This window comes from Emys orbicularis, chromosome 1, assembly GCF_028017835.1.
Source record: "Emys orbicularis isolate rEmyOrb1 chromosome 1, rEmyOrb1.hap1, whole genome shotgun sequence".
Lineage (NCBI taxonomy): Eukaryota > Metazoa > Chordata > Testudines > Emydidae > Emys > Emys orbicularis.
Window position 1 is genome coordinate 136,515,455 of NC_088683.1, and position 25,281 is coordinate 136,540,735.

At 43.6% G+C, this 25,281-nt stretch overlaps 1 protein-coding gene across 1 annotated transcript in view; it reads right to left on the reverse strand.

Moving 5' to 3' along the window:
- The window catches only part of LOC135883765 (potassium voltage-gated channel subfamily KQT member 1-like), a 522,644-nt gene that overhangs the window by 15,734 nt on the left and 481,629 nt on the right, over nt 1–25,281 (reverse strand). The window contains exons 20-21 of the mRNA XM_065411048.1: nt 5,374–5,449; nt 1,682–1,776 (exon numbers count right to left, since the gene is read on the reverse strand). Coding sequence (XP_065267120.1) covers nt 1,682–1,776; nt 5,374–5,449 — 171 coding nt within the window. The remainder of the gene's footprint in view (nt 1–1,681; nt 1,777–5,373; nt 5,450–25,281) is intronic.

The following is a 25,281-nucleotide window of genomic DNA, read 5'->3' on the forward strand; positions in this document are numbered from 1 at the left end:
CGATGCGGTCCCACCAGTCTGTGCTTGTTTCCCGGGCCCAGAATCGGCGTTCCACGCCATGAACCTGCCCCAGTAACACCATGATTTGCACATTGCTGGGGCCTGTACTTTGTGAGAGGTCTATGTCCATGTCAATTTCCTCATCACTCTCATCGCCGTGCTGCAATCGCGGCAATCGCCTCCTCGCCTGGTTTTGCTTTGGCATGTTCTGGCTCTGCATATACTCCAGGACAATGCGCGTGGTGCTCATAATTGCCGCGGTGATCTGAGCGGGCTCCATGATCCCAGTGCTATGGCGTCTGGGCTGAAAAAAGGCACGAAACTATTGTCTGACGGAGGGAGGGAGGGGCGAGTGACGACATGGCTTACAGGTACAGGGAATTAAAATCAACAAAGGTGGCTGTGCATCAGGGAGAAACACAAACAACTGTCACACAGAATGGCCCCCCCAAAGATTGAACTCAAAACCCTGGGTTTAGCAGGCCGTTGATTTCACGGAGGGAGGGGGAAGCAAATGAATACAGAACAAATCCGGTCCATCTATTTTTTACATCTTAAGCTGGCAGCAGATGGTGCAGCATGACTGATAGCCATCGGCATCTTCTGGGTGCTTGGCAGAAAATGATGTACTACGACTGCTAGCCATCATCGTCAAGACGGTTCAATAGGCCAGGAGACAAAACATGTCTGCCCAGGTGCCTCTGATTGAACTCACTGAGGAATACGATGATGACGGATACCAGTCATAATACACCATCCACTGCCAAAAGGCAAGGAGCTGCTGCTATGTAGCAATGCAGCCCCACGTCTGCCAGCACCCAGATAGCCGATGACGGCTACCAGTCATACTGCACCGTCTACTGCCAAAAGGCAATTAGCTGCTGCTGTGTAGCAATGCAGTACCACGTCTGACGGCACCCAGATGACATATGGTGATGGTGAGCTGAGCTGAGCTGAGCTGAGCGGGCTCCATGCTTGCCGTGGTATGTTGTCTGCACAGGTAACCCAGGTAATCCAGGTAAAAAGGCGCGAATCGATTGTCTGCCATTGCTCTGATGGAGGGGGAGGGGCCTGATGACATGTACCCAGAACCCCCCGCGACACTGTTTTTGCATCATCAGGCATTGGGATTTCAACCCAGAATTCCAATGGGCGGCGGAGACTGCGGGAACTGTGGGATAGCTACCCACAGTGCAATGCTCCGGAAGTCGACGCTAGCCTCGGTACTGTGGACGTGGTCCGCCAACTTAATGCACTTAGAGCATTTTATGTGGGGACACACACAATTGACTGTATAAAACCGATTTCTATAAAAACGGCTTCTATAAATTCGACCTAATTTCATAGTGTAGACATACCCATAGAGAGGAGCTAGAAAGGGAAGTAATTATTGGAAGAGTTTTTCTTTTGTGAGAACTGGTCAGAAATGCTCATAACCTGCACTAAATTTTGCACTATTTACCTCAATTTCTTTTCTTCCCTTTTGATTTTTTGCGGAGGATGTTGACAAAAATGTTGAACTTTGTTAAAAAAAGGGTTAAAAACTGACTAAGTCAAACCTTGCAGATATCATGCTCCCAGCCTGCAATTTTTGACAATTACTGTTCATTAAGTACACCTCTCTTCTAAAGCCAGCCAGCACCAGAGAAATCAAATATTTGATTAGATAGACAGGGCATACCTTCTTTGAAGTTCTTTTATGCGAACCATCATATTAAGGTGTCCTTGAGAGTATTGTTCAATTACATCACGTACATCATATGGTTTTCGAGCTTGCTGTGAAAGGAGTAATATGAGAGACTGCGTAATAACCCTTGTTTTACATCACTCATTTATATCAGTTGGACCATCAGTTTTAATCCTCTAGAGCTTTTGTTGTTTTGGAAAATTCTCTGTAATGACTGAAAAATATGATATTCCTGGAAATTAAAGGAGTGCATATTCAGCACAGGAACATAGCTGAGCGATACCCATTACTGTCAATAAGAGTTACGCCTTTACACTATCACATGCTGAGAAAAATACTGGAGTGTCATAGTCCATTTTAAGCACAGAAAGCCATGGTACATAATTGAATGAAGGGTACATGTGTGACTTTCCTCAGTTTATTACAGAACCATCTAGACGTCATTCTGTCATAATCCTCAACAGTAGAGAGAAGCCCAATTTATAAAGCTTGGATCCAGATTCAAACTCTTCCAAACTTTGGGGATGCTTAGTGACAGGGTTTTGGTCTAGATCATTGGTGAGATAAGAGCTTCCTCAAAGCTTGACTGTATTTAGATTTGGAGTTGGTTTTGGCCCATATCTACCCAACAGTTCTAGATGCAAAAAGGAACAACTAAGATTAAAAATAGAAGTGAAGCTACAAAGGCAAAAAGGTTAAAACTCCAGGGTTTCTCTGACTTCTCCCTTTTCTAATCCTGACTCCAGCTGCTGCTGCTAACCACCAATTGATGGATATGGCTGGTGAGATGGAGTTTTAAAAATAAGCTTGGGTAATTTGCATGAAATGATGTGATTATAAAAGGTGCAGTATGGACAAATTAGGGGAGGAAAAAGCTGATCTGCTTTTGAAAATATAAGCATTTTTGGAGCCATCGGCCCAGTGGGAAATATGGGGCAAGATGTCTTCCTTTTGGCTTTGGATCAAGAAAAAAAAGGTACACGGCAAATCTAGTAATTGAAAATAACTGAAAACAGCTCATTAGTCATCGTGTTGTCTGTTTCCACTCTGCCACAGCTTCAGCCAGAGCCATTAGCATGCACCATTGCACACATGCACAGAACACCTACAGTATGTGCTGGAGTCATGCTTGGAAGGCAGCCATATAGACATTTCAAATAAAAAGCATGCAACTGGAGTGGAAACAAATCCTGTAAAATGAAGGAGCAAAAACTCTTAATGACAAAATACGCTCCTCGTGCTCTTCAGTCAGTAGTTACCTGTAGCATTGCTTTCAACGGAGCTTAGAGTTTTGTTGTTGTGTGTAGATGTGTGTGTGTGTGTGTGTTTTTAAAGCTTTCAATTTACTGCCATACCCCCCTTCCCCCCCACTTTCTCAGCTACATTTGTAGTAGACGCTGACACATCACTATTTCTGGCCAGAAAAGCAGGCTATTGTCTTCCCCCAGAGAAACAGTGCCAATATCGCTCTTTGGATTGACTGGCAGGGGTGCTTTGAGTGTATTTTGGCTAACCCTCTCTCTTCTTTTGGGCATTCTCTATTTACAGATGATGCACGGCCCAGAGCCTAAATGTACTAGGTTTTTTGTTTTTATTTTTAAATATGTGTTACCATGTGCATAATTAATTCTCCTCATTCCCAATAAAATTTCACTTCCCCTCCCTAAAACTCTCTTTATCCCTGCTACCAAATCATCAGCACTAAAGCCTTGTGTTGTAAAGTACTCTACATTGAATGCTGCCTGAGCCCAGTCTAAAGTTTGGAAAGAATCAAGATTAAAAAAAAATCCCTCTACTTCTATTCTTTTTCTTCCATTTTCCCAATAGCCCTCCTTAGACCTGAATATCTTATGCCCTTGCCAACTTCTGGCACAGCATCCACAGACGTGCCTCGACTAAACACAATCTCTTCTCAAGTTCTGACTGAAAAATACTACAATATACAGTACAACTAGGGGAAGGATATAATGGAGACCTCCAGGAAAATTTGGCAAATTTGGCAAAACTCGCTGAGTCCAAGTAATCAGGGCCAGCCTTACGGGTGGGCGACGTGGTCAGGCTGATGCCGTGGCCAAGAGGTAAGGAGTGGGGCAGGCCTGGGGTGCGAGGCTGCAGAAAGGATTTCAGGGTAATGGGGGGGAGGCAGTGTAGCCCGGGGGTGATGGGGTGGATGGATGGGGAGGCAGTGGGGCCAGGGATGATGGGGGGATGGGTGGAAGGCTGGGGGAGGCAGTGTGGCCCAGGGGCAATGTGGGGTGGTCAGGGAGGCGGCAGGGGAGCCAAAATACAAGTTCACCTAGGGCACCATTTTCCCTAAGGCTGGCTCTGCAAGTAATTCTCAGACTCCCCATTACTGGACTCCTTTCCCCCTTAAGTTATCATTGGTCCAGGCCATTTGGACTCAACATTCTAAATCCATCTCAACTTCAGTGTCTTTTGAGTATAGACATCCAAGCACATCTGAAACTCAAGTCATCTGTATCTGAATTCCCCAAATCTATCTCACACTCTGGTCTACCTTAGCCTATGTTTTGTGGCCATAAGGTCATCTGAATATTGATTTCCCAAACTCATCTAATACACAAAGACTTCTAGGCTAGGATATCTTAAAAAAAGTTACGAACTCAGGTCCTTTGGTTCTGAACATTGCAATCTCATCTCACATTTCTGTCCCTTGTGATTACATATTAGGGCTTACGTCAAACCTGCTTGAAACCTATTCTCTCCATACTCCATATTCTCTCTTTTTTATTTTTTATATCACCTCAAAATAGTATGAAAACTATGAACTAATGCATTGTGTGGGAAACTTGTAGCCAGATTTTCAGAAGTAATTAGTCTCCACATATTTTATTGAGCTTTGTGGGTGCTGGAGGTATTCAGCACCTTTGAAAATCATGTCAATAGTTACTGCAAGAAGAATATCATAATTAAATTAATAATAATGTGCTATTGTAATGGGAAATTAGGGAATTAGACCTTAGGCAGGTGAATGAAAGATTTTTCAAAGTGACAAGTGATTTTGGGTGCAGGTGAATGTTCAGAAAATTGATGCTCAGTACTTTCTGAAAATCAGGCCCCCTTTAAGATGTCTCAAGTTGGGCATTCAAAACCATTAGTCATTTTGGAAAATCTTGATCGTGATTTTGAAAGCAACATTGTATTATATACTACTAAAACAGTTAAATCTATTTTGTTGCACTCAAACTATTCTCCAGTCTTTTTTTCAGACGCTTACTAGATGATCATCATGTACGATACATATACAACTGCATTGTAGCAGGACCCTCTATGTAGTCTTTTCTGTTAGTTGAACAATGCACATGAGCATATTGATCATTTTATTCAACAGGAAAAAAAACTAATATTTTTTAAATTACTCTGGAAATTAAAGGTGCAACAAAAAAATATGAGTGAAAAAGAATGATGGGGCTGATTCTAGAAGTGCTGAATGCTTGAATGTTCTGGAGCACCAGACTGACGTTAACTAGGAGTTCTGTACACATTGTGAAATTTGCCCCTATGTAGAAGGCAAGCATGAGGCCTAGTGTTTAAGTACATAGGCTTTTTCCCAGCCCTGTGCTGAAGGGCAAATTGTACCCACTGAGCATTTTCAAAGTCCAACCCATTGTTCCCCCCCTCACTTATCTTTCTCATTTGTCCCTATTGTTAATATTGCTGCTTACCTGAAATTTTCTTCTGGCCACAAAATATTGCATTCTCCTTATGACTTTGACAGCTATTCGGTGTGCTTCAGTTAACCTGCCGAATAAAACACACAAAAAGAAAAAGAAAAAGAAAGAAAAATAACAGAAGATGACTGTAAGCAATGAACTAAAACATGTCCTAATACTCTTCTACAATGCAAATTTATAACACAGTACATTTAGCACATATGTCTCTTTTGTTCCTTTGCCTTGCCTTCTTCTATAGTTCTGGCTCTAAGTATAATAAATTGATAAGAGAGACAGTAGAAGCAGGTGTACAAAGATAAAATGTGTGGGGGATTAGACAGGATTACTGTCATTGCATATAACTGGCATCAGTTCGAAGAATGTGAAATGTTTTTAGAACCATGACCACATTCCTTATTTTGCTTTTATTGAATGGTTGCCCATGAGCTCCAGAGCATGGAAATTAAGTCCTTTGAAAAGTGCTTTGATTCTTCGGAGGAGAGGGGAGGAGGAGAGAATAACAAACCACAAGATTTGAAACAAGCCTAACACAACACACATACATATATTACATACTATGTGTGTGTGTACCTGTACAAACAAATACATAGACACCCATACACACACACACACACACACATATATAACAGTTACACACATATAACAATATCATATTGCACAAAATATATTTAGCAAATATCATCCTCCCAATCATTCAAAATTGGTGAGATGAGCAAAGTTATATTTATCCTCCCAAGATGGCGACAGTGCTCAGAGGGCCATATTCTATGTTGACATCCTCATTGACATCTGATGACAGCCTTGAAAAGGCCAGCCAGCATGGTGACTGGATCCGCCAAGTATCCTGAAAACAGAGCCAACTGCCTCTCCCCTACCGTCACTCACTGGGGAAAGGAGCCGGCAGGCGGCCCTGGTTTCTCCAGCTCTGAGGTGCCCCTTTATAGAGTGAAGGCCTTAAAGACGTAATGATTTCAGTGCATTACAAAAGAAATAGTGCCCGTACCAAAGTAGCACTTTAAAATTGTTCTTTGATTAAATCATTCCTGTTGATTGGACAAAGTACCACAAACTGAGGAATATTTTTTTTTTAAACCTCATGGAAATATTTTACTGTTATTTCCATCTAAGTAAGTCACTATTTGCAGTTTAAAAATATATATTTATACACAGAGTGTCTGTATGAAATGTGTGTATATACAATATAACCCCCGCTTTCCCACCCAGCACATTGTATATACATAAATACACAGAGAGAGCATTGCAGAGTCAAAAAATTAATCAAGTGAGCTGGATTCCAAAACTTCTTGTGTGTCATCAACAGAATTGTTACGTTCCAATCATTACACTTGTGTAAACCCATTAAACAAGCTTACTAGTAGTTTGGCCTACAGGACCTTTATTATGACAAAAGGAAAGCACTGAGCTTGGCTCACAGAGCTCCAGCTAAGATTGTATGGCTTGTGATTAAGAGGGAAATGTCTTTTTGTCTGTAAACTGAGTACATTTGATACAGAAATAGTTGACAGTCATTAAACACAATGCAATTTTTAAAAGAGTAGAACACCAGAACCCTAAACATTACCTACAGGTAAAGAGAGCCTGAAACAAACATCTAGATCTGAATATCCTGAGATCTGTATGCACCTATAGGGTTCATTTAGCGCAATCCAAGGAAATGGGTTCTGCAGGGCAAAAACAGCTCCAAATAGATACAGCCAATAGAAAACAGACATGGGTGAAGTCCTTTAAGTCCAACCCTCCCCTGTCGGCAAAGATCTGTTCCCCACGGTACATTCTCTAGTGCACTGTCAAGTTTTTAAATATCCCAAGTGATCAAGTTGCCCTTTGGAGGCTATTACACAATTTAACAGACCCCACTATTAGAAAACGGTATTTATTTATGCAATAAAGAGAAATGCCAAATTATAATACAAAAACATTCAGTATGGGTTTTTCAAACGCACTCAGCATTGACCGGAGACTCTGCTCCTAATGATAAAAACTCCTATGGACTTCACTGGGAGCAAGGTGGGGCTGAGTGCTTTTGAAAATCCCATCCGTATTTGGAGAGCTAATTATTGTTCATATTTAATGATCCCTAGCTGTAAAACAGAAGCACAAACCTATGAAATTCTATTTTAGTGGGGAAAAAACTACAGCATGAAGAGGTGCACCACATCCAGAGCTGAGATATGTATGTTATTTGAATTACCCCAATAAATCCACAGACACATACTGTCTCCAGAAGATACACATTTAACTGCTACACCCTAGTGGTGAGTGATATTCTGTTCTTAAAAATCATGTTACCCTCAACATTGATTTTGAATAGAGAAACATCTGTTGTGGGGTTAGATGATGCAGATGGATCTAAATTGTACCGTAAGTCATGTACCTCACAGTTTTGTAAGGAAACAGGCCCAACGGTGCCAGAACCAGGGGGAGGAGAGCAAGGGACCATGCCCTCCCCCATTTTTTAACATGGGCATAGTTTGGGGGACAGGAGGTGGTGTTGCCCCCCAAACTGCAAGCCTCAAGTAAGTGCGGAGCAGCACCAGTAGGGGCTGCACCCTTGCCCACTGGCCCCCAAACTATGCCCGTGTTAAAAAGTGGGGAGGCATGGGCCCATGGCCTTCCTAGTTCCAGCACCAGTGGCCCCCCTCTTCTACAAAGGTTCCAGTGCCCTTGAACAGGCTCATCTACTAAGTTATGAATTCCCAAGCTTTGATCACTTTGAGTCACAGCTTAAAATGTTTTTTGCAGTTAGGACTAAATTGTGGCTATTAGGCACTGCATAGGGGCTGATGCAGAGCCTGGCACACAGGTCATCTTTTAACTGTTTCTTCTCTGTCCCCCAGTAGTGCACCTGAACTGCTTCTTGTACTGTCCCCGCCCTACACTTGCATATGCACACACCTGTGCATGCATACACACACGGGCAAAGGACAATCTGGTCTTTCACTTAATATTTTGATATTTAAATTACTTGGCTTTAATATAGCCTTCTGCACAAATCTGTAATGACAGACTCATTTCTGTAAACATTATGCATGTGTAAAGTACCTTTCACCCAAGGATCTCAGAGGCACTCTACAATAGAAAACATTAATTAACCTTGTAACCCCTTTCTCTAAGCATTGTTATTATTATCCCTATTTAGACTGTGACACAGAGCTTATGTCTGTTATCCAAATGTACACTGTGAGTCAGTGGCAGATCTAAGAACAGAACGCCGGAGTCCTGATTCCCAGTCCTCCGCTTTAAGCTCTAATTCAGGAAAGCATTTAAGCAGGTGCTCAAGTCCCATTGACTTGTTAAACACATGCTTAAATATTCTCCTGAATAAGGATGCTTTCCTGTAACAAGGCTTTAAATGACTATGTGACACACCTTTCATAATCGAGATTTACTTTTAATTAAATTCCTTTATATTTCTTTGTGTTATTTACTCTTGAAATTGTAGCCTTTTTCAGTCAAGGTTTTTTTATTTGATATTGTGAATAGTTCTGAAAAAGCAGCTGTGGGTTACTGTCTAAGAAGTGAACTTTCAGATTTTTTAAAAAGGAATTTTATATCAGGGATCACTGATGAAACTGGGTCCCAAATGTGTCACGTGAAGTCAATTAATATACTAAAAATAATTATTTAGGCCAATCAAAACTAGATCTGTACTGATTTTTTTCAGTACTCATTTTCAATTTTTCTATAAAAACCAATCAGTCCAGAGTAAATACCTTTATGTATATATTCCTTAGGGATGACAAAGAAGCTGTGAGCACTCCCAGAAACTCATTTATCCAGCTACTTAACATTAAATGTAAAAAAGAAACACTCAATAGTCCCATCATTAATGCAAACTTAAGCATCAACAGCAAAATTAACTTTTACACATTGTACATCCTGTAAACTTTATAATACGCAATTTGTGATAAAAATCTGAGCCAGTCTAGGACCTTCATGGTTGTCACTATGCTGGACACCTTGGCCCCTCTGAGCTTCTAAGTGACAGCAGGCACAAAATCAATCCAAGACACAGGACATGAGCACTTGAGCTAAATAAGAATAAAAATCTGTGTTAGCTGTCAGCATTATAGTGCCTATGAAACTGTTGAAAAGTTCTGATTCTATCCAGTGGAGGGCAATGACATACATATAGATGATACTGAGCATGCTATGAAGTTGTTTTGTAGTTTACTCAGACATTTTTATGTGCAAAACCAAGCAAAAGCAACAGTTCTCATTAAGTACCAGGTCCAGGCTCAGTCAAGTTTTGAACTAGTTATTTTTGCAAGAGTCCCATTCAAAAGAGTGTGGTTAGAATTTTATCATCAGGCAAAAGTGTATTTTTTCCACTCTCTCAAACTCAGAAACAGCTGAAGGATTTTGTTGAAGCCTTCCCCAAAACATTTGCATGTTGGCATAGAATAACAAAGGAAAATTTCAGTCCAAGTGGTGACAGTATTGGAAAGTTATGAGCACATAAAAACAAGAGCCAATAATGGAAACTTTTTGCATCCTTAACTATAATGGGTACTACCAAGTGTCCACTGCAGTAATATAGACTTGGATTTATAAATAGAACCTGACATCATCTTAAGGTATGTCCTTGAGACAGGCCCAAAGCCTCCGGCTAATTTGCACAATAGTAAGTTTCCCTTTACCTCTTTGCAAATTGGCTACTTCACAAGCCAACCAGTTTTAAGGACAATCATACCTATTGTGAGAGGGTGGTGAGGGGGGACTCATATAGATCCAAGAACCTCTCTCCCTTTAGGCATTGCCTGTGGTGCTACTAGCACACAGATGCCGTGGGTTGGGGAAAGAGAGAAGGGGGACAGGGGTGAAACTGAGATCTTTATTTTATGAGCAAACCCCGTTCTGCAAAACTTTGATGTTGAGTGGCTGTGCCTTTCGCCAACAACTAATCTGGTGGATAAGGGGCAAAGGGCCCCCTCTTTACTGGCTGACATAGTTTTCCCCTCCTTAGGATTTGAGTACATCTGTGTGGCTGCAGAGCCTGGCTGGACCGCACAGCTGTTACAGGCTCCGTGCCAGGGAGGCCCCATGGCCCCATATTTGGATCCTTAACATGTGGCACAGAGAGTATTATGAAAAGTTGCTACTTTTAAGTTAGAAAACTTGGACACAATAAAAAATTTTAAATAAAGAAAGGAAGTAGCCCAAGTCAAAGAAGCTGAACATTTTCAATTTAAAAATTTAAACCGATGGGGAAAGAGGTAGATAATCAAATCCAAAATTCCTTTGGACACTATTCATGAACTTTTTGTTAATACCACTCGGTTAAAAATATAGCGTAGCCAGCTCAAGCCCCCTTCTTTCATAGTTTACATCCAGTCTGATAACTTTCAGCCTGATGTGCATTGAAACAGCCAAGTAATATTTTTAGGTGGAAAAGAGGGTTTATAGTAGACATGGGAAGGACCCTAAACTAGAGAAGTACTAGAGAATTATTCCATTCTAATGCTGAAGCACAATGTGAGTCTCAAAAGCACGGTTGGTTATTGCTTTCATGTGATGCACCTTTCAATCTGGAAGGTTTTTATCCTTAGCATTCACTTAAATGTAGAAATAAAGGAAGGGTTTTATCCAGGATGTACTGTTTTTATGGCTGCAGATAGTGAAATATGCATTCCACGGTGATTTTCCTGCAGTTTATTCAGGTGTCGTGAATTAAAGGAGTTATTTAGTGTAACCTACTATTTTGATCAAATACTGTGGAAAATAAAGGCCACTTCATCTAGGTTAATTACAGCTCTCTGACCCAATTTGCAAAACTGGTTTGAGGATACACACTTACAGTACCATATTTACTCAGATTACTGCAGAGATTAATTCATTTCTTACGTATGGCTGCTTAACAGCAAATATGAAAAAACATCATGCTAGCTCTGTCTTTATACTGGGACTTTGAATAATGCCGTAACTCCTGCCTGCAGCAACATATGGTATCTTTTCTGGAGTGTTTCACCTGACTTTGTTTTTTTAAGCCAGCATAAACATAGACTAGGTCAGGGATTGCAACTGAAAAATAAAGGAGTATTTTGAACCGCTCATTCCTATATTTGCCTTTTTGTTCTCCCACCATGTTTTACCAAAAGTATCTACTTTCATTCACTGTAGCTGTGAAAGGGCTTTGAATTGCAATCATTGCTGTAATTTTTCCTCACATATACAATTGCCAAATACAGATGAATATTTTATTAGCTAAAACAGAAGGGAGGCCTTGGACAATAGTAATGTCAAAAGTATGATCAGAAACAAAACAAAGGGAAAACTTCACAGGGCTGAACTCTGCCTTCAGCTGTAAGCAGCATGGGGCTCTCATTAACTTCAGAGTGAAGATCTTCCATTAAGCTTCAGTTGACTCCCATTAACTGCGGCTAGAATTTAGCACAGCTAAACCAATACCCCTACATAGAGATGAAATTTGTAATAGGAGTTCCCACTCTTTGGATAATATTCCAAATATTTGAATTAAAAAATAATGTAAATAATGTGGGACGATGCAAACTATAGCCCTAAAGTTGCAAGTTTGGCAACTTTGCAAACTTGCCGTAGAAGCACTGGGGGGGTGGGGTGGGGTCCAATCACATGGAGTCACTTTCAGGATCAGGATCTTTAACAGGTAGCGGTGGGGGGGCAGCAACAGCATCACAAGATTAGGAATAGAAAAGAGGAAAACTGTTTCTTTTTTGGTGGGGAGAGATGTTTCAATAACTGGAAAACTAAAAATGTCAAAAAAAGAAAATGGGTCTCATCCTAAAAATAAATAATAAAAATAATTAATGTTGGTTTTAGGTAGGCTGAGCCAGACATTTCACGCTTTGTTTACCGCTCAGACAGAACACAAGGTCTGTGTTGATCCTGGATATTTTTATCTACCAAGATCAGAGAAATCCAAAACTAGAACCTTACGGGTGAATCCGTTCAAATGTCAGCCTGTGGTTCTGGTCCCAGGGCTCATTCAATGCTAGAAGTGGCCTATCTTTCAATGTGACTGAAATTTCTTGAAAAAAAGTCAGTCTTGTAGTATTTTATTTAAACCTTGTGAAAATCTGAAAAGAACAGACAATATTCAATGATTCCAGCATTTAACATAATCACCTGATCAGAGGGCCTATAAAGGCAGCAAAGAAGCCAGCCAGTGGAACAGGAGCCAGCAAACAGAGCTGAAAACAGGAGCATTTGAGTGGGAGTTTATAAGGAGAGTTTGGGAGAGGAGGTGTGTGGTGTTCTACTTCTGTTTTGGTATTTGGTTGGTTGGTTTGTTTTTCTTTTTTTCTTTTCCTTGACAGGAGCTTAGGCAGGAAGGTTTTGACAGACACAGAGACAGCAGTGGTAGTGACCTAATGAATGGAAGAGACAATGTAGATGACCAGATGTGGAAGCTGCAGGATGTACATGATCCTGGAGCAGGTACCCAAAAAGAGCTTTGTTTGTATGGATTGCCTCCTGATAGAACTGATGGAAGAGAAGGTTTGGAGATGCAGGTGGAAACTATCATTGAGTTTTGAAAGGGATTTAAGCAGATGATGGAGGGAAAACAAGAGGTGGCGGAAAGAAAAACTCAAGACTCTCAGATGCAAGCTGGACTGGAGAACTGTGAGGGGAGACTGCCAGGTGAGGAAAGTGGCCAGTGGAAGCATGTGACTATGAGAACCAAGCAGAGGAAAAGACCAGCTAGCAAAGGAGAAATAGAGTTCAGGTTTTCGGAGTTGGAAAATGAAGAAGGGGGTACAGCAGGCAGTAACAGAAGATGGGAGGGCAAGGGAGAAAAGAAATGCAGCTAGTGCCCTCAGAAGAGGGGTAGAGTCAATGTAGATACCCAGAGTGCAGAGCCCCAGGAGGATACAGGTTGACTCACAGAAGATTGCAAGGGAGAACAAAAGACAAGAGGACTTGCAGACAGAAAGAACAGGAGGAAGGCCAGAGAATTGTACCAGCACCAGGAAGAGGCCAGTCTATGTGACTGGTGACTCCCTACTAAGAAGAACAGACAGGCCTGTCACCAGGGCTGATCAGGAGAACAGAAGGGTGTGCTGTCTGCCAGGAGCTAAAACACAGGATGTGGACCTGAGGCCGAAGAGGATCCTAATGGGAGCAGAAAAAAAATCATTGATTCTTCTTCACATGAGAACAAATGATACTGCCAAATTCTTCCTGGAATGCATCAAGGGAGACTATACCAGGTTAGGGAGGTTGCTTAAAGAAATTGAGGCTCAGGTGATCGTCAATGGGATTCTACCCTTCCCTAGAGAAGGAGAATGAAGGCGAGACAAGATTATGATGATCAACAGATGGCTCCGGCAGTCGTGCTATAAGGAGGGCTTTGGGATGTTTGACCACTGGGAGGCATTCATGGACAGAGGACTGTTCTCATAGGATGGACTCCATCTGAGTAGGAGGGAAACAGACTTCTGGGATGGAGGTTGGCACAACTGACTAAAAGAGCTGTAAACTAGGAACTTGGGGAAGACGGTTAGGAAATGCTCATGTAATCTCCATGCTTGATTCTAATATTGACTGGAAAATCAAGTAAGAAAGAGTACAGCAATGGAGAAAGGAAGCACAAGGGGTAGGAGAATGAACATTGAGAGGAAAGGTAATGCCAGTACCAATGAATCTAACAGTCAGGTAGGCAATAATGGCAGTAGAATGACTGTACCCAGTGTGACAGACCCAGACCAGTGGGGTACAGGAGTCTGGTAGAGGGCAAATATACTGGTCACTGGATGAGTAGTTTTCTGTTCCCTGAGTGACCAGAGCAGGGGCTGCACTAGAGTAATCAGGAATCTGCTAGAACCAGTTAAGGCAGGCAGGCTAATTAGAACACCTGGAGCCAATTAAGAAGAAGCTGCTAGAATCAATTAAGGCAGGCTAATCAGGGCACCTGGGTTTTAAAAGGAGCTCACTTCAGTTTGTGGTGGGAGTGTGAGGAGCTGGGAGCAAGAGGCGCAAGGAGCTGAGAGTGAGAGGGTGTGCTGCTGGAGGACTGAGGAGCACAAGCGTTATCAGACACCAGGAGGAAGGTCCTGTGGTGAGAATAAGGAAGGTGTTTAGAGGAGGCCATGGGGAAGTAGCCCAGGGAGTTGTAGCTGTCATGCAGCTGTTACAGGAGGCACTATAGACATCTGCAGTCCACAGGGCCCTGGGCTGGAACCCGGAGTAGAGGGCAGGCCCGGGTTCCCCCCAAACCTCCCAATTGACCTGGACTGTGGGTTCTTCCAGAGGGGAAGGTCTCTGGGCTGTTCCCCAACCCACATGGTGAATCTCTGAGGCAAGAAAATCCGCCAATAAGCGCAGGACCCACCAAGATACAGGAGGAACTTTGTCACACTGGTGTCAGGAGTGGGATCTTGGGGTGCACAGCACGGCGGAAGAAGGAGGGTGATTTAAAAAAAACAACAAAAAAACAAAAAAAAGGGAGAGGGTTTATTTTTTTTCACCACAATGGATGACGTAGTGCGGGCACTGATACAAGCTACGGTGGCCCAGCAGGAGGCTACCCGTGTCCAGGCAGCCGCCCAACAGGAGGCAGTGCGGCTGCAGCAAGAGACTAATCGCCTGCTGATGGACCAGGCTGCTCAAGACCGAGCTATGTTGCGGGAACTGGTAAACCAGGTAAAGTCCCTTACAGAGCTGAATCGCGGCCATGATGGGACGCGGCTCATACGGGCCAGCCATTGGCTGCAGAAAATGACATGGGAGGATGATGTAGAGGCATACCTTCTGGCCTTTGAGAGGACAGCCGTGCGGGAGGCCTGGCCTCGAGATCAGTGGTCTGGCATCCTTGCCCCATTCCTGTGTGGGGAGCCCCAGAAGGCCTACCATGATCTGCCTGAAGAGGCTGCGGCAGACTACCCCCAGCTGAAAGCAGAGATCCTGGCCAGATCTGGGGTAACGACAGCAGTGCGGGCCCAGCAGTATCACGGTTGGAGGTACCAGGAAGACAAAACCCCACGGTCCCAATTGTACTACCTCATCCATCTCGCACGAAAGTGGTTGCAAACAGAGTCCCGGAGTCGATACACGAGGGGACTACCACCAGACCTTCGTGCCTGGGTAAGCCAGAATGAATCCTCCACCTATGACGAGGTTGTCGCCCTGGTAGAGAGGCGAAGGACAGCGAGGGAGCTGACCCGACCAGTTAAGGAAGAGGCACCCCGGGTTAAACTAGCAGCACCAAGCCCTAAAGTTCGGGTGACTGGGCCACCAGGAGGGCCCTGGTGGAAAAAGAGAGAGGCTGAAGGCCCATCAGAGGCCACAAAGAGTCGGAGCACTGAGGGAGAAGAGGATCGTGGTGCTGGACTGCCCAAACCAAGAGACTGGGGAACGCCTAGGGCTCCATACAGATGTTATGCCTGCGGGGAGTGGGGACACATAGCTGCACAGTGTCCCAATGCTGAGGAGCCTATGCAGTGTAACCTGGGGAACTGGGCAGATCCATGCTCCCTAATCCACCTTGTGGGGGTCTCACTAACCCCACATATGTATACCAGACCAGTGAAACTAAATGGGGTAGGGACCATGGCACTGGTTGATACGGGGAGTGCTATCACGCTTATCTCAGGGAAGCTCGTGAAGCGTAGTCAGCTGCTGCAGGCTAAATGTACGGGGATAACATGTGTCCATGGGACAGTTACTTACTACCCCACCATCCCAGTAAAAATCGAGATCCAAGGGAACACTACTGAGGTAGCAGCAGGTGTAGTCCCTAAACTCCCATACCCGGTGCTCATAGGGAGGGACTTCCCAGGGTTTGGAAACTTACTCCCAGGAGGGGGATTGGAGAAAGATGGGGACCCTAACATTGATGAGGCATCCACAGCAGACTGTCAACCCCCAATCTTCTCTGAAATATTCCCAGATTTGTTCTCCACTCCCAGACAAGGTAGAAAGACAAAAAGGGAAAGAAGGGCAGCTAAGGCCTTGGGAACCCGAATACTGACCCAAAGCCAGAGGGTCGCTCTTGTACGTAGGCGGACCCGCGCAGCTGAAAAGGAGGCCACGCAGGAGGGAGAAGCACCTGAGTCTGACCCCCACCCTAATGCTTCTGAACCAGTAGAGGCAACAGAGACTGGGCCCCTAGATCTTGGGCAGATTAGCCCCGGGAGAGGAAATTTTGGACGGGACCAGGCAGAAGACCCAAGGTATGACAACGTTAGGAAGGAGGTGACTGAAATAGATGGGGTCCCCGTGGAAGGGAAAACCCAGGGACCAGGACCCTACTTCATAATGAAGAAGGATCTCTTATACCGGGTTGCACCAGTACAGGGGCAGAAGGTACAGCAGATCCTAGTACCTCAAAAACACCAGAATGCTGTATTAAGTCTTGCTCATAGTCATCTTTTTGGGGGGCATTTGGGGGTAGAGAAGACCCTGGCACGAGTCCTACGACGGTTTTTCTGGCCCGGAGTACATGAAGAAGTGCGGTTGTACTGTGCCTCCTGCCCGGAGTGTCAGCTGCACAGTCCCCGTCCCCACTTGAGGGCTCTTTTAGTACCCCTTCCCATCATAGAGGTCCCCTTCGAGCGAATAGCCATGGACCTAGTGGGACCCCTGGAGAAGACGGCTCGGGGCCACCAATATATACTTATTGTTTTGGACTATGCTACTTGCTACCCAGAAGCTGTCCCCCTGCGGAACACAGCCTCTAAAACTATAGCCAAAGAGCTGGTGGGGATCTTTGCCCGAATGGGGCTACCGAAGGAGATATTAACCGACCAAGGAACCCCATTTATGTCGAAGCTAATGAAGGACCTCTGTACGCTGCTCCATATACATACCCTGAGAACTTCGGTCTACCATCCGCAGACTGATGGGTTGGTAGAAAGGTTTAACCAAACCCTCAAGGCTATGATAAGGAAGGTGGTAAGTCGGGACGGGAAGGATTGGGACACCCTACTACCCTACCTTATGTTCGCTATCTGGGAGGTACCTCAGGCCTCAACTGGGTTTTCCCCCTTCGAGTTATTATACAGGCGTCACCCCCGTGGCATACTAGATATCGCCAAAGAGATCTGGGAAGAGGAACCCAATGAGGGGAGAAATATAATAGAGCATGTAATGCAGATGCGAGACCGGATAGCCCGGGTTATCCCTATTGTACAGGAACATTTGGAGAAGGCACAGCGAACCCATTACAATCGCCAGGCAAAAGTGCGACAGTTCCAACCAGGGGATCGGGCACAGAAACCCAGAGGACAGTACAGACATGAAACAATCAGTCCCCATGGACCCTGTGCTATTCACCATTTCTGGGGCTCCTGTGGGTTATATGCGCTCGCTTTGGGACAGGCAAAGTATGGTTTTTGTGATTGCCCTCCTTAAGTGTGGGGAAATCATTGCTCTGTCTGGTGTGTACAATGCTGCCTCTGTTAAGTGTTGCATTTTGCCTGTATAGGTGCAACCTTGAGATCTGAGCCGTTATTTTTATCACCGGCCGACAAACTGAGAAGACTCAGGAAGAGGCCACGTAAAAGCAAAGAAGACATGCTGCATGAAGTCATGCAGCAGTCTGTAAACGAGAATCAAAAGGCACAGAAGCAGAGGGAGAGCGAAAGGAGGATCCGCCAGGAAAACGCGACGCACCGGCGGCAAAGCACGGAATGGCTGATTAGCATCATGGAGCGTCAAGCGGACTCTATCCAGGTGCTCGTCGCCATGCAGGTAGAACACTACTGTGCTCGTCCCCCCCCCCCCCGCAGCCCTTGTCCCAAAACTCTTCCCCTTGTGCCCACATGTCCCCTCCAACCCACTTTCCCCAACATCCAGGTTCTTACTGCCCCCAGCTGCCTCCTACACCCGTAGCTTCACCACCCACCCACGAAAACTACGACCCTTATCCACTGCACTCAACCCCCCTCAACATGCCCTATAGCCATCCTGAAGTGCAGCACTCAGTGCACAGCACTCCAGACAGGACTCGAGAGTATGAAATCAGGACATACTCAAGCCTATGGGTGAACCGGTTCCCACCCCACCCCCTTGCCCTTTCAGTATTTGGGTGTTACTTCGTTTTTTTCAATAAACAAATTTTCTTTTCAATAAATGGAGTTTTTTACTTTGAAAACATACTTTATTAGTGCATAAAGCAAAATAGACCTTAGCCCAGGAAAGTAACAAGCACTGCAAGTCAGTGTACCAAACACAGACACTGCACTTGTCTGATGTTCTGCATGGGAGTTATTACTGGTGGCTTTCAGCCTCAAATTGCTCCCTCAAGGCATCCCTAATCCTTGCAGCCCCACGCGGGGCCCCTCTAATAGCCCTGCTCTCTGGCTGTGCAAATTCAGACCTCCAGGTGTTGAACCTCCAAGGTCCATGCCTGAGTGAAGCTTTCACCCTTCCCTTCACAAATATTATGGAGGGCACAGCACGCGGATATAACCGCAGGGATGCTGTCTTCGGCCAAGTCCAGCTTCCCATAAAGAGAGCGTCAGCGGCCCTTCAAACAGCTAAAAGCACACTCCACAGTCATTCGGCACCGGCTCAGCCTGTAGTTGAACTGTTCCTGGCTGCTGTCCAGGCTCCCTGTGTAGGGTTTCATGAACCAAGGCATTAAAGGGTAAGCGGGGTCTCCAAGGATCACAATGGGCATTTCAACTTCACCTACGGTGATCTTCCGGTCTGGGAAAAAAGTCTCAGCTTGCAGCTTCCTGAACAGGCCAGTGTTCCAAAAGATGCGTGCGTCATGCACCCTTCCTGGCCAGCCTGCGTTAATATCAATGAAATGACCATGGTGATCCACAAGCGCCTGGAGAACCATGGAGAAATACCCCTTTTGGTTAACGTACTCAGAGACTAGGTGGGCTGGTGCCAGAATAGGAATATGCGTCCCATCTATTGCCCCTCCACAGTTAGGGAAACCCATTTGTTCAAAGCCAGCCACAATGTCATGCACGTAACCCGGAGTCATGGTTCTTCTGAGCAGGATGAGATTAATGGCCCTGCAAATTTGCATCAACACAATTCCAACCGTCAACTTTCCCACTCCAAACTGGTTAGCGACCGATCGGTAGCTGTCTCGAGTTGCCAGCTTCCAGACTGCAATAGCCACCTGCTTCTCCACTGGCAGGGCAGTTCTCAATCTCGTGTCCTTGCACCACAGGGTGGGGGCGAGCTCCTCACACAGTCCCATGAAAGTGGCTTTTCTCATCCAAAAGTTCTGCAGCCACTGCTCGTCATCCCAGACTTGCAGGACGATGTGATCCCACCACTCAGTGCTTGTTTCCCGAGCCTAAAAGCAGTGTTCCACGGTGCTGAGCATGTCCATGAATGAGACAAGCAATTTTGTGTCGTATGCGTTACACGACTCGAGATCATCGTCGGACTCCTCACTGTCACTTTGGATCTTAAGCAGTAACTTGACTGCCAAACGAGACGTGCTGGCGAGACTCGTCAGCATGTTCTGCAGCAGTTCGGGCTCCATTCCCGCAGACTGAAAGGGAAGACAAAGCGCGCTCTGCACAGAAACCATTGAAAGATGGCGCCAAATGTGGACGGAAACACATGGATTGCTGGGATGCGAAGCGATGCATCACGGGGTGTTAGGACAGGATCCAGAATGCCCCTCACCCCACGCCCCTTCCCACAAGCCACAGTGCCAGAATGGGAAGAGGTGCTCTGTGGGATAGCTGCCCATAATGCACCACTCCAAATGCCGCTTCAAGTGCTGCGAATGTGGCCACGCCAGTGAGCTTGCAGCTGTCAGTGTGGATAGATTGGAGCGCTTTCCCTGGTGCGCTCTCCGAAGGCTGGTTTAACCCAAAGCACTCTACATCTGCAAGTGTAGCCATGGCCTGAGGGAGATGACCCTGAAGTTGCCCATGAGCACAGTGGAAGGGGCAGCAAACTACAGAGCCTCTCCCAAGAAAATAACTGAAGGCAGATGGAGCTTATTGGTTGAGGAGGATTGTGTGGGGAAGATGGCACCTGAACTTTTGGATGTTTATGTGAACCCCAAATCTTTACTGATTTAGTAAAGACTAGTTTATTAGTGTTTCGACAACATCACAAAAGTGTATTTATTGGAGGAAGGAGAAGCGATGTTCAGATTTGGTCCCCTAGTAATTAAGACACATATGTAAAGAGGTAATCTAAATTCACCACCAAACACGCATACAATTCACCTGCAGCTGGGCACCAACCAGCCTTATCTGAGAATGATTTCATAGGGGTATCTTTTCCCTGTGAAACTAGAATTAAAGAGAGATTTTTTTCCCACTCTGAAGTGAGCAAACTGCTTCTGGACACTGCTGAGAGAGGAATGACTGCTACCATAACTGGCTGAATTATAGAGGTCACATAAATGATTCTAAATGTGGCCGCTAGTTGGATGAGTGGAATCCTCTTACGTCATTGGCTTCGATAATTTCCCCTAACCTTAGCCTCTGATCTCATTTGATGCTCAGTTCCTTGAATCTCTGGCAGCCAAACAGATTCTGATCAATATTCACAAATTTTTGCCCCATCAGTTAAGACTGGCATTGATCATATCTGGGGAAATTTATTATTCGATTCACTTATCCTTGGGATTTTGTCCCAGATATTTAAACAACTTGTTATAATTTATACAAAATGAAATGAATACATTATTAGTAAAAGGTGCCAGAGACACAGTCCTTGAGACCAATGTGCTCTATTTTTCCAAACTCCAGGTGCAATACATGTATCATCATGCCCATGAATCTGCTGACCTGACAGAATCACCCCTAGTAATAGAAAGATTGTTCCATATCCAGGCTTATTCAGTTCTTGACCTTTCTGGTGAGACTAGCAGGAAGGATGACAAGCAATTGTGCCTCTTACAATAGAAGATAAGATGTTGACAACTATCCATTGTGAATTGGATTGAGGCCACCTTATTCATTTTGCTCTGGTTTATTCCTTTTTAAAAAAAAAAACACACTGTTATTGAGTTCCTATTCCGTGTACTGTAAGAGTTCATTTCCCTCTTCTCTGTATTCAACATTTATGGGAACAACACTGAGTTCTTAATATACATCAGTGATTGAACACTATATTTACACTTCACTGATTTCTGTCATGAAAATATAATGCCTGGCAAAGACAGAGTCTCTGAAACACCAGTTTGTTTGGGCTCATTAATTTTAATTCCTACCTCGCCTGCACAGAAACTGGATCACAGTCAAGTCAGGGAACAGTTCTAAGAATTAAAATTTTAATGGCTTTCAGGCAGCTCAGGGCTTTATATTTCTTTTAAAAAATAAATAATTGCTCTCCATTATATACCAGTAGGGACTAAACTGCAGTACTGAGGAAAAAGTCTTTTATGACATGTTTAAAAATGCAAAATACTATCTATAAATTATATATATCAAGTATAAAATACAGCTATCTAAGGCTTAGGTGGTCCCCATTATTATAGAATCAGAACAGCTCAGAAACAATAATGGATTTACAGTAGAACCTCAGAGTTACAAACACCAGAGCTATAAACTGACCCGTCAACCACACGCCTCATATGGAACCGGAAGTACACAATCAGTCAGTAGCAAAGGCAAAAAAAGAAAAAGCAAATACAGTACACTACTGTGTTAAACATAAACTACCACAAAAATAAAGGGAAAGCAGCATTTTTCTTCTGCGTAGTAAAGTTTCAAAGCTGTATTAAGTCAATGTTCAGTTGCAAACTTTTGAAAGAATAACCATAACGTTTTATTCAGAGTCACGAACATTTCAAGAGTTCGTAACTCTGAGGTTCTACTGTATTCTCATAGCATGAATGTGAGGTAGGAAAGTATTATCCCCATTTTCTTAATGAAAAACCGAGTCAGAGAGAGCAATTGACAATAGCATATTGGGTACCGAGTTCTTTCATAAATCTAGCCCTAAGTGTCACAATGGGAGTTGCTACCTGCAGAGCACTTTGAAAATCTGGCCCTCATTTAGGTGCTTAAATGGAAGCATCTAAATAAGCGCTGACAGAAAAAGTCTCTTGCCCCATTTGGCTTCTTTTAAAAAAAAGTAACATCTACCCCTATTTGGGATCTAGAAGGAAATTTGTTCAACTCAGTATGTAAACATTGGGATTCATTTCCACATTTTCAATCCTTTCAGAAATTAGGATGTGTAAATAGAACCATTGCCTGGATTTTGTTTTAGCCTGATTAAGGCCCTGATTCGGCAAAACACTTAACTTTAAGCACATGCTTAGGTGTTCTGCTAATCAGGGCTGTTGTAGTCTATTATGAGCTGTGATTTATACTTAGTAAAGGTAAGATCCTGCAACTGGATCTGAATGGGCACAGGGATCCACCCACATGGTTAGATATCCGTTGAGTAGTTTCTATAACTGTGGTTTAGTAGTTAGAGCAGAGGATACAGAGGCAGGACACCTGGGTTCTATCTCAGTTTGGCCCGTGACTCACTGTGTGATCTTGGGGATGTCCCTTACCCTCTCTGTGCTTTAGTTGATACATTTGTAAAATAGGTATAAAACATACCTGCCTCAGAAGAGTCATGAGGCTTAATTCATTAATATTTCTAAAGCACTTTGAGATCCCAGATGAAGAGCTTTAAACTGGTGAAATGGCTCAACGGGGAAAAAAAATAACACTGATCACCAATCCCTCAAGGATTAATGGTATATCAAGAAAGTAAGATAAATCAGCAGCCAGAAAATAAACAGAAAAAAACACCCGAACTCCCAATAAAATGATGGGGTCTAAATTAGCTGTTACTACTCAAAAAAGAGATCTTGGTGTCATTGTGGATAGTTCTCTGAAAACATCCACTCAATGTGCAGCAGCAGTCAAAAAAGCGAACAGAATGTTGGAAATCATTAAGAAAGGGATAGCTAATAAGACAGAAAATATCATCTTGCCGCTATATAAATCCACGGTATGCCCACATCTTGAATACTGCTTGCAGATGTGGTCGCCCCATTGCAAAAAAGGTATACTGGAATTGGAAAAAGTTCAGAAAGGGCAACAAAAATGATTATGGGTATGGAACGGCTGCCATATGAGGAGAGATTAATGAGATGGGGACTTTTCGACTTGGAAAAGATATGACTAAGAGGGGATATGATAGAGATCTATAAAATCATGAGGAAATGTTATTTACTCCTTCTCATAACACAAGAACTAGGGGTCACCAAATGAAATTAATAGGCAGCAGATTTAAAACAAGCAAAAGGAAGTATTTTTTCACACAATGCACAGTCAACCCATGGAACTCCTTGCCAGAGGATGTTGTGAAGACCAAGACTAGAAAAGGATTAAAAAAAGAACTAGATAAGTTTACGGAGGATAGGTCCATCAATGGCTATTAGCCAGGATGGACAGGAATGGTGTCTCTAGCCTCTGTTTGCCAGAAGCTGTGTAAAAGTAATAATAATGTTGTGCTTGTCTACTCTGAAAGCCTGCTTCAATATTGCTTTCTGATTATTTTGATTAACTTGAACACTACCCTTCTAAAGTCTTGTGCATTCCCTACTAAAACCTTTGAAGTCACTCTCTAATGTAAGATTAGTGTCATTTTTAAACATTTCCTGATTGATTCATGTATTCAATACCGTGATTCATTCAGGTACCAAGAACTGAGAAATACTACTTTGCAAACAGATATATATAATATTTAAACAAGTGAATGTATGTTTCCCCCCCCTAAATGTTGGTGCCCTTTAAAACATATTGCAGACTATACTGATCATGTACATAACAATGGGCTACCATAGAAAACTGTGAGTAAGAAAGAGACACTATCAACTTCAAGGTTTCTACACCATGTTTGGCATGAGAGCCTGCACAGAATACTCAGAGACAGCAGCCACTCTCTTATTTTACTAATACCGAATATATAGAATATTTGTCACTGTCATTCTGTGGTTTCCAAACTGTTGATTATTGCAGCTCCTTTACAGATATTTTAAAACTTAGTGGCTCCCCACAACCAAATACCATTTTTTTATCAACTCAGGACATTAGATGCAAGAGGGACACTATAGTTCAGATGGTTTTGCAACTTTATTCAACTACATACAGTTTGTTTAATTAGGGCTTGTCCTCACTACTGCGCTAAATCCACGTTGTTGCGATTGATGCAGCGGCATTGAATTAGGAGGTCTGGTGAAGACGCGATAAATCGATGGAAGAGCATAACTAATCCACCTCAACGAGAGGCGGAAGCTACGTCAACAGGAGAGTGTCTCCTGCCAACATAGCGTGGTGTAGACTATGTATGTTACATTGCTCAGGGTGGTGGGTTTTTACACCCTTGAGCGACATAACTTACATCGACGTAAGTGGTAGTGTACACAAGGCTTTATATAATCCAATCTAATCCCTGTAATCCACATTTTTAAAACTAATTTGAAAATATGGATTTTTGGCATGTTTGGACACAACCTAAGATTCCAGTGAGAAGAATGGGTCTATTAAATACAAGTTTTCCAACCATTGTTCCTACTTCGACAAATCTCACATAACACAGAAGCTGAGCCATGTTGGCTAATACGAGTGGATATATCAAGCTGCAGTGCAAGATACTGACTCTTCTTAATTTGTTCTATCAACTGGTCTTGGACACAAGACACAAAAAACCAAACACAACATAACTATCATCAGATTGTCTACTTTTCTTCCTTTTCTGTTTAACTTTATTAAAATAATCATCCTCTTCAGCCAAACGTTTGCAACATGTCGGCTTAGCAATTGGTCAAAATAATCACATTATAAAGACAAGATGCATTTCTCTCCCCCTTAACCTCTTCCCCTATCAACAAGTGCTGGTGCTGCTGCCAGCGGTGGCACTGGGAGTCTCTCTTTGCCCTATCCTCCACCAGGGGGCTTTCAGCAGAGAGATTTCCTGCTCCATAAAAAGAACGAGTATTTGTGGCACCTTAGAGGCTAA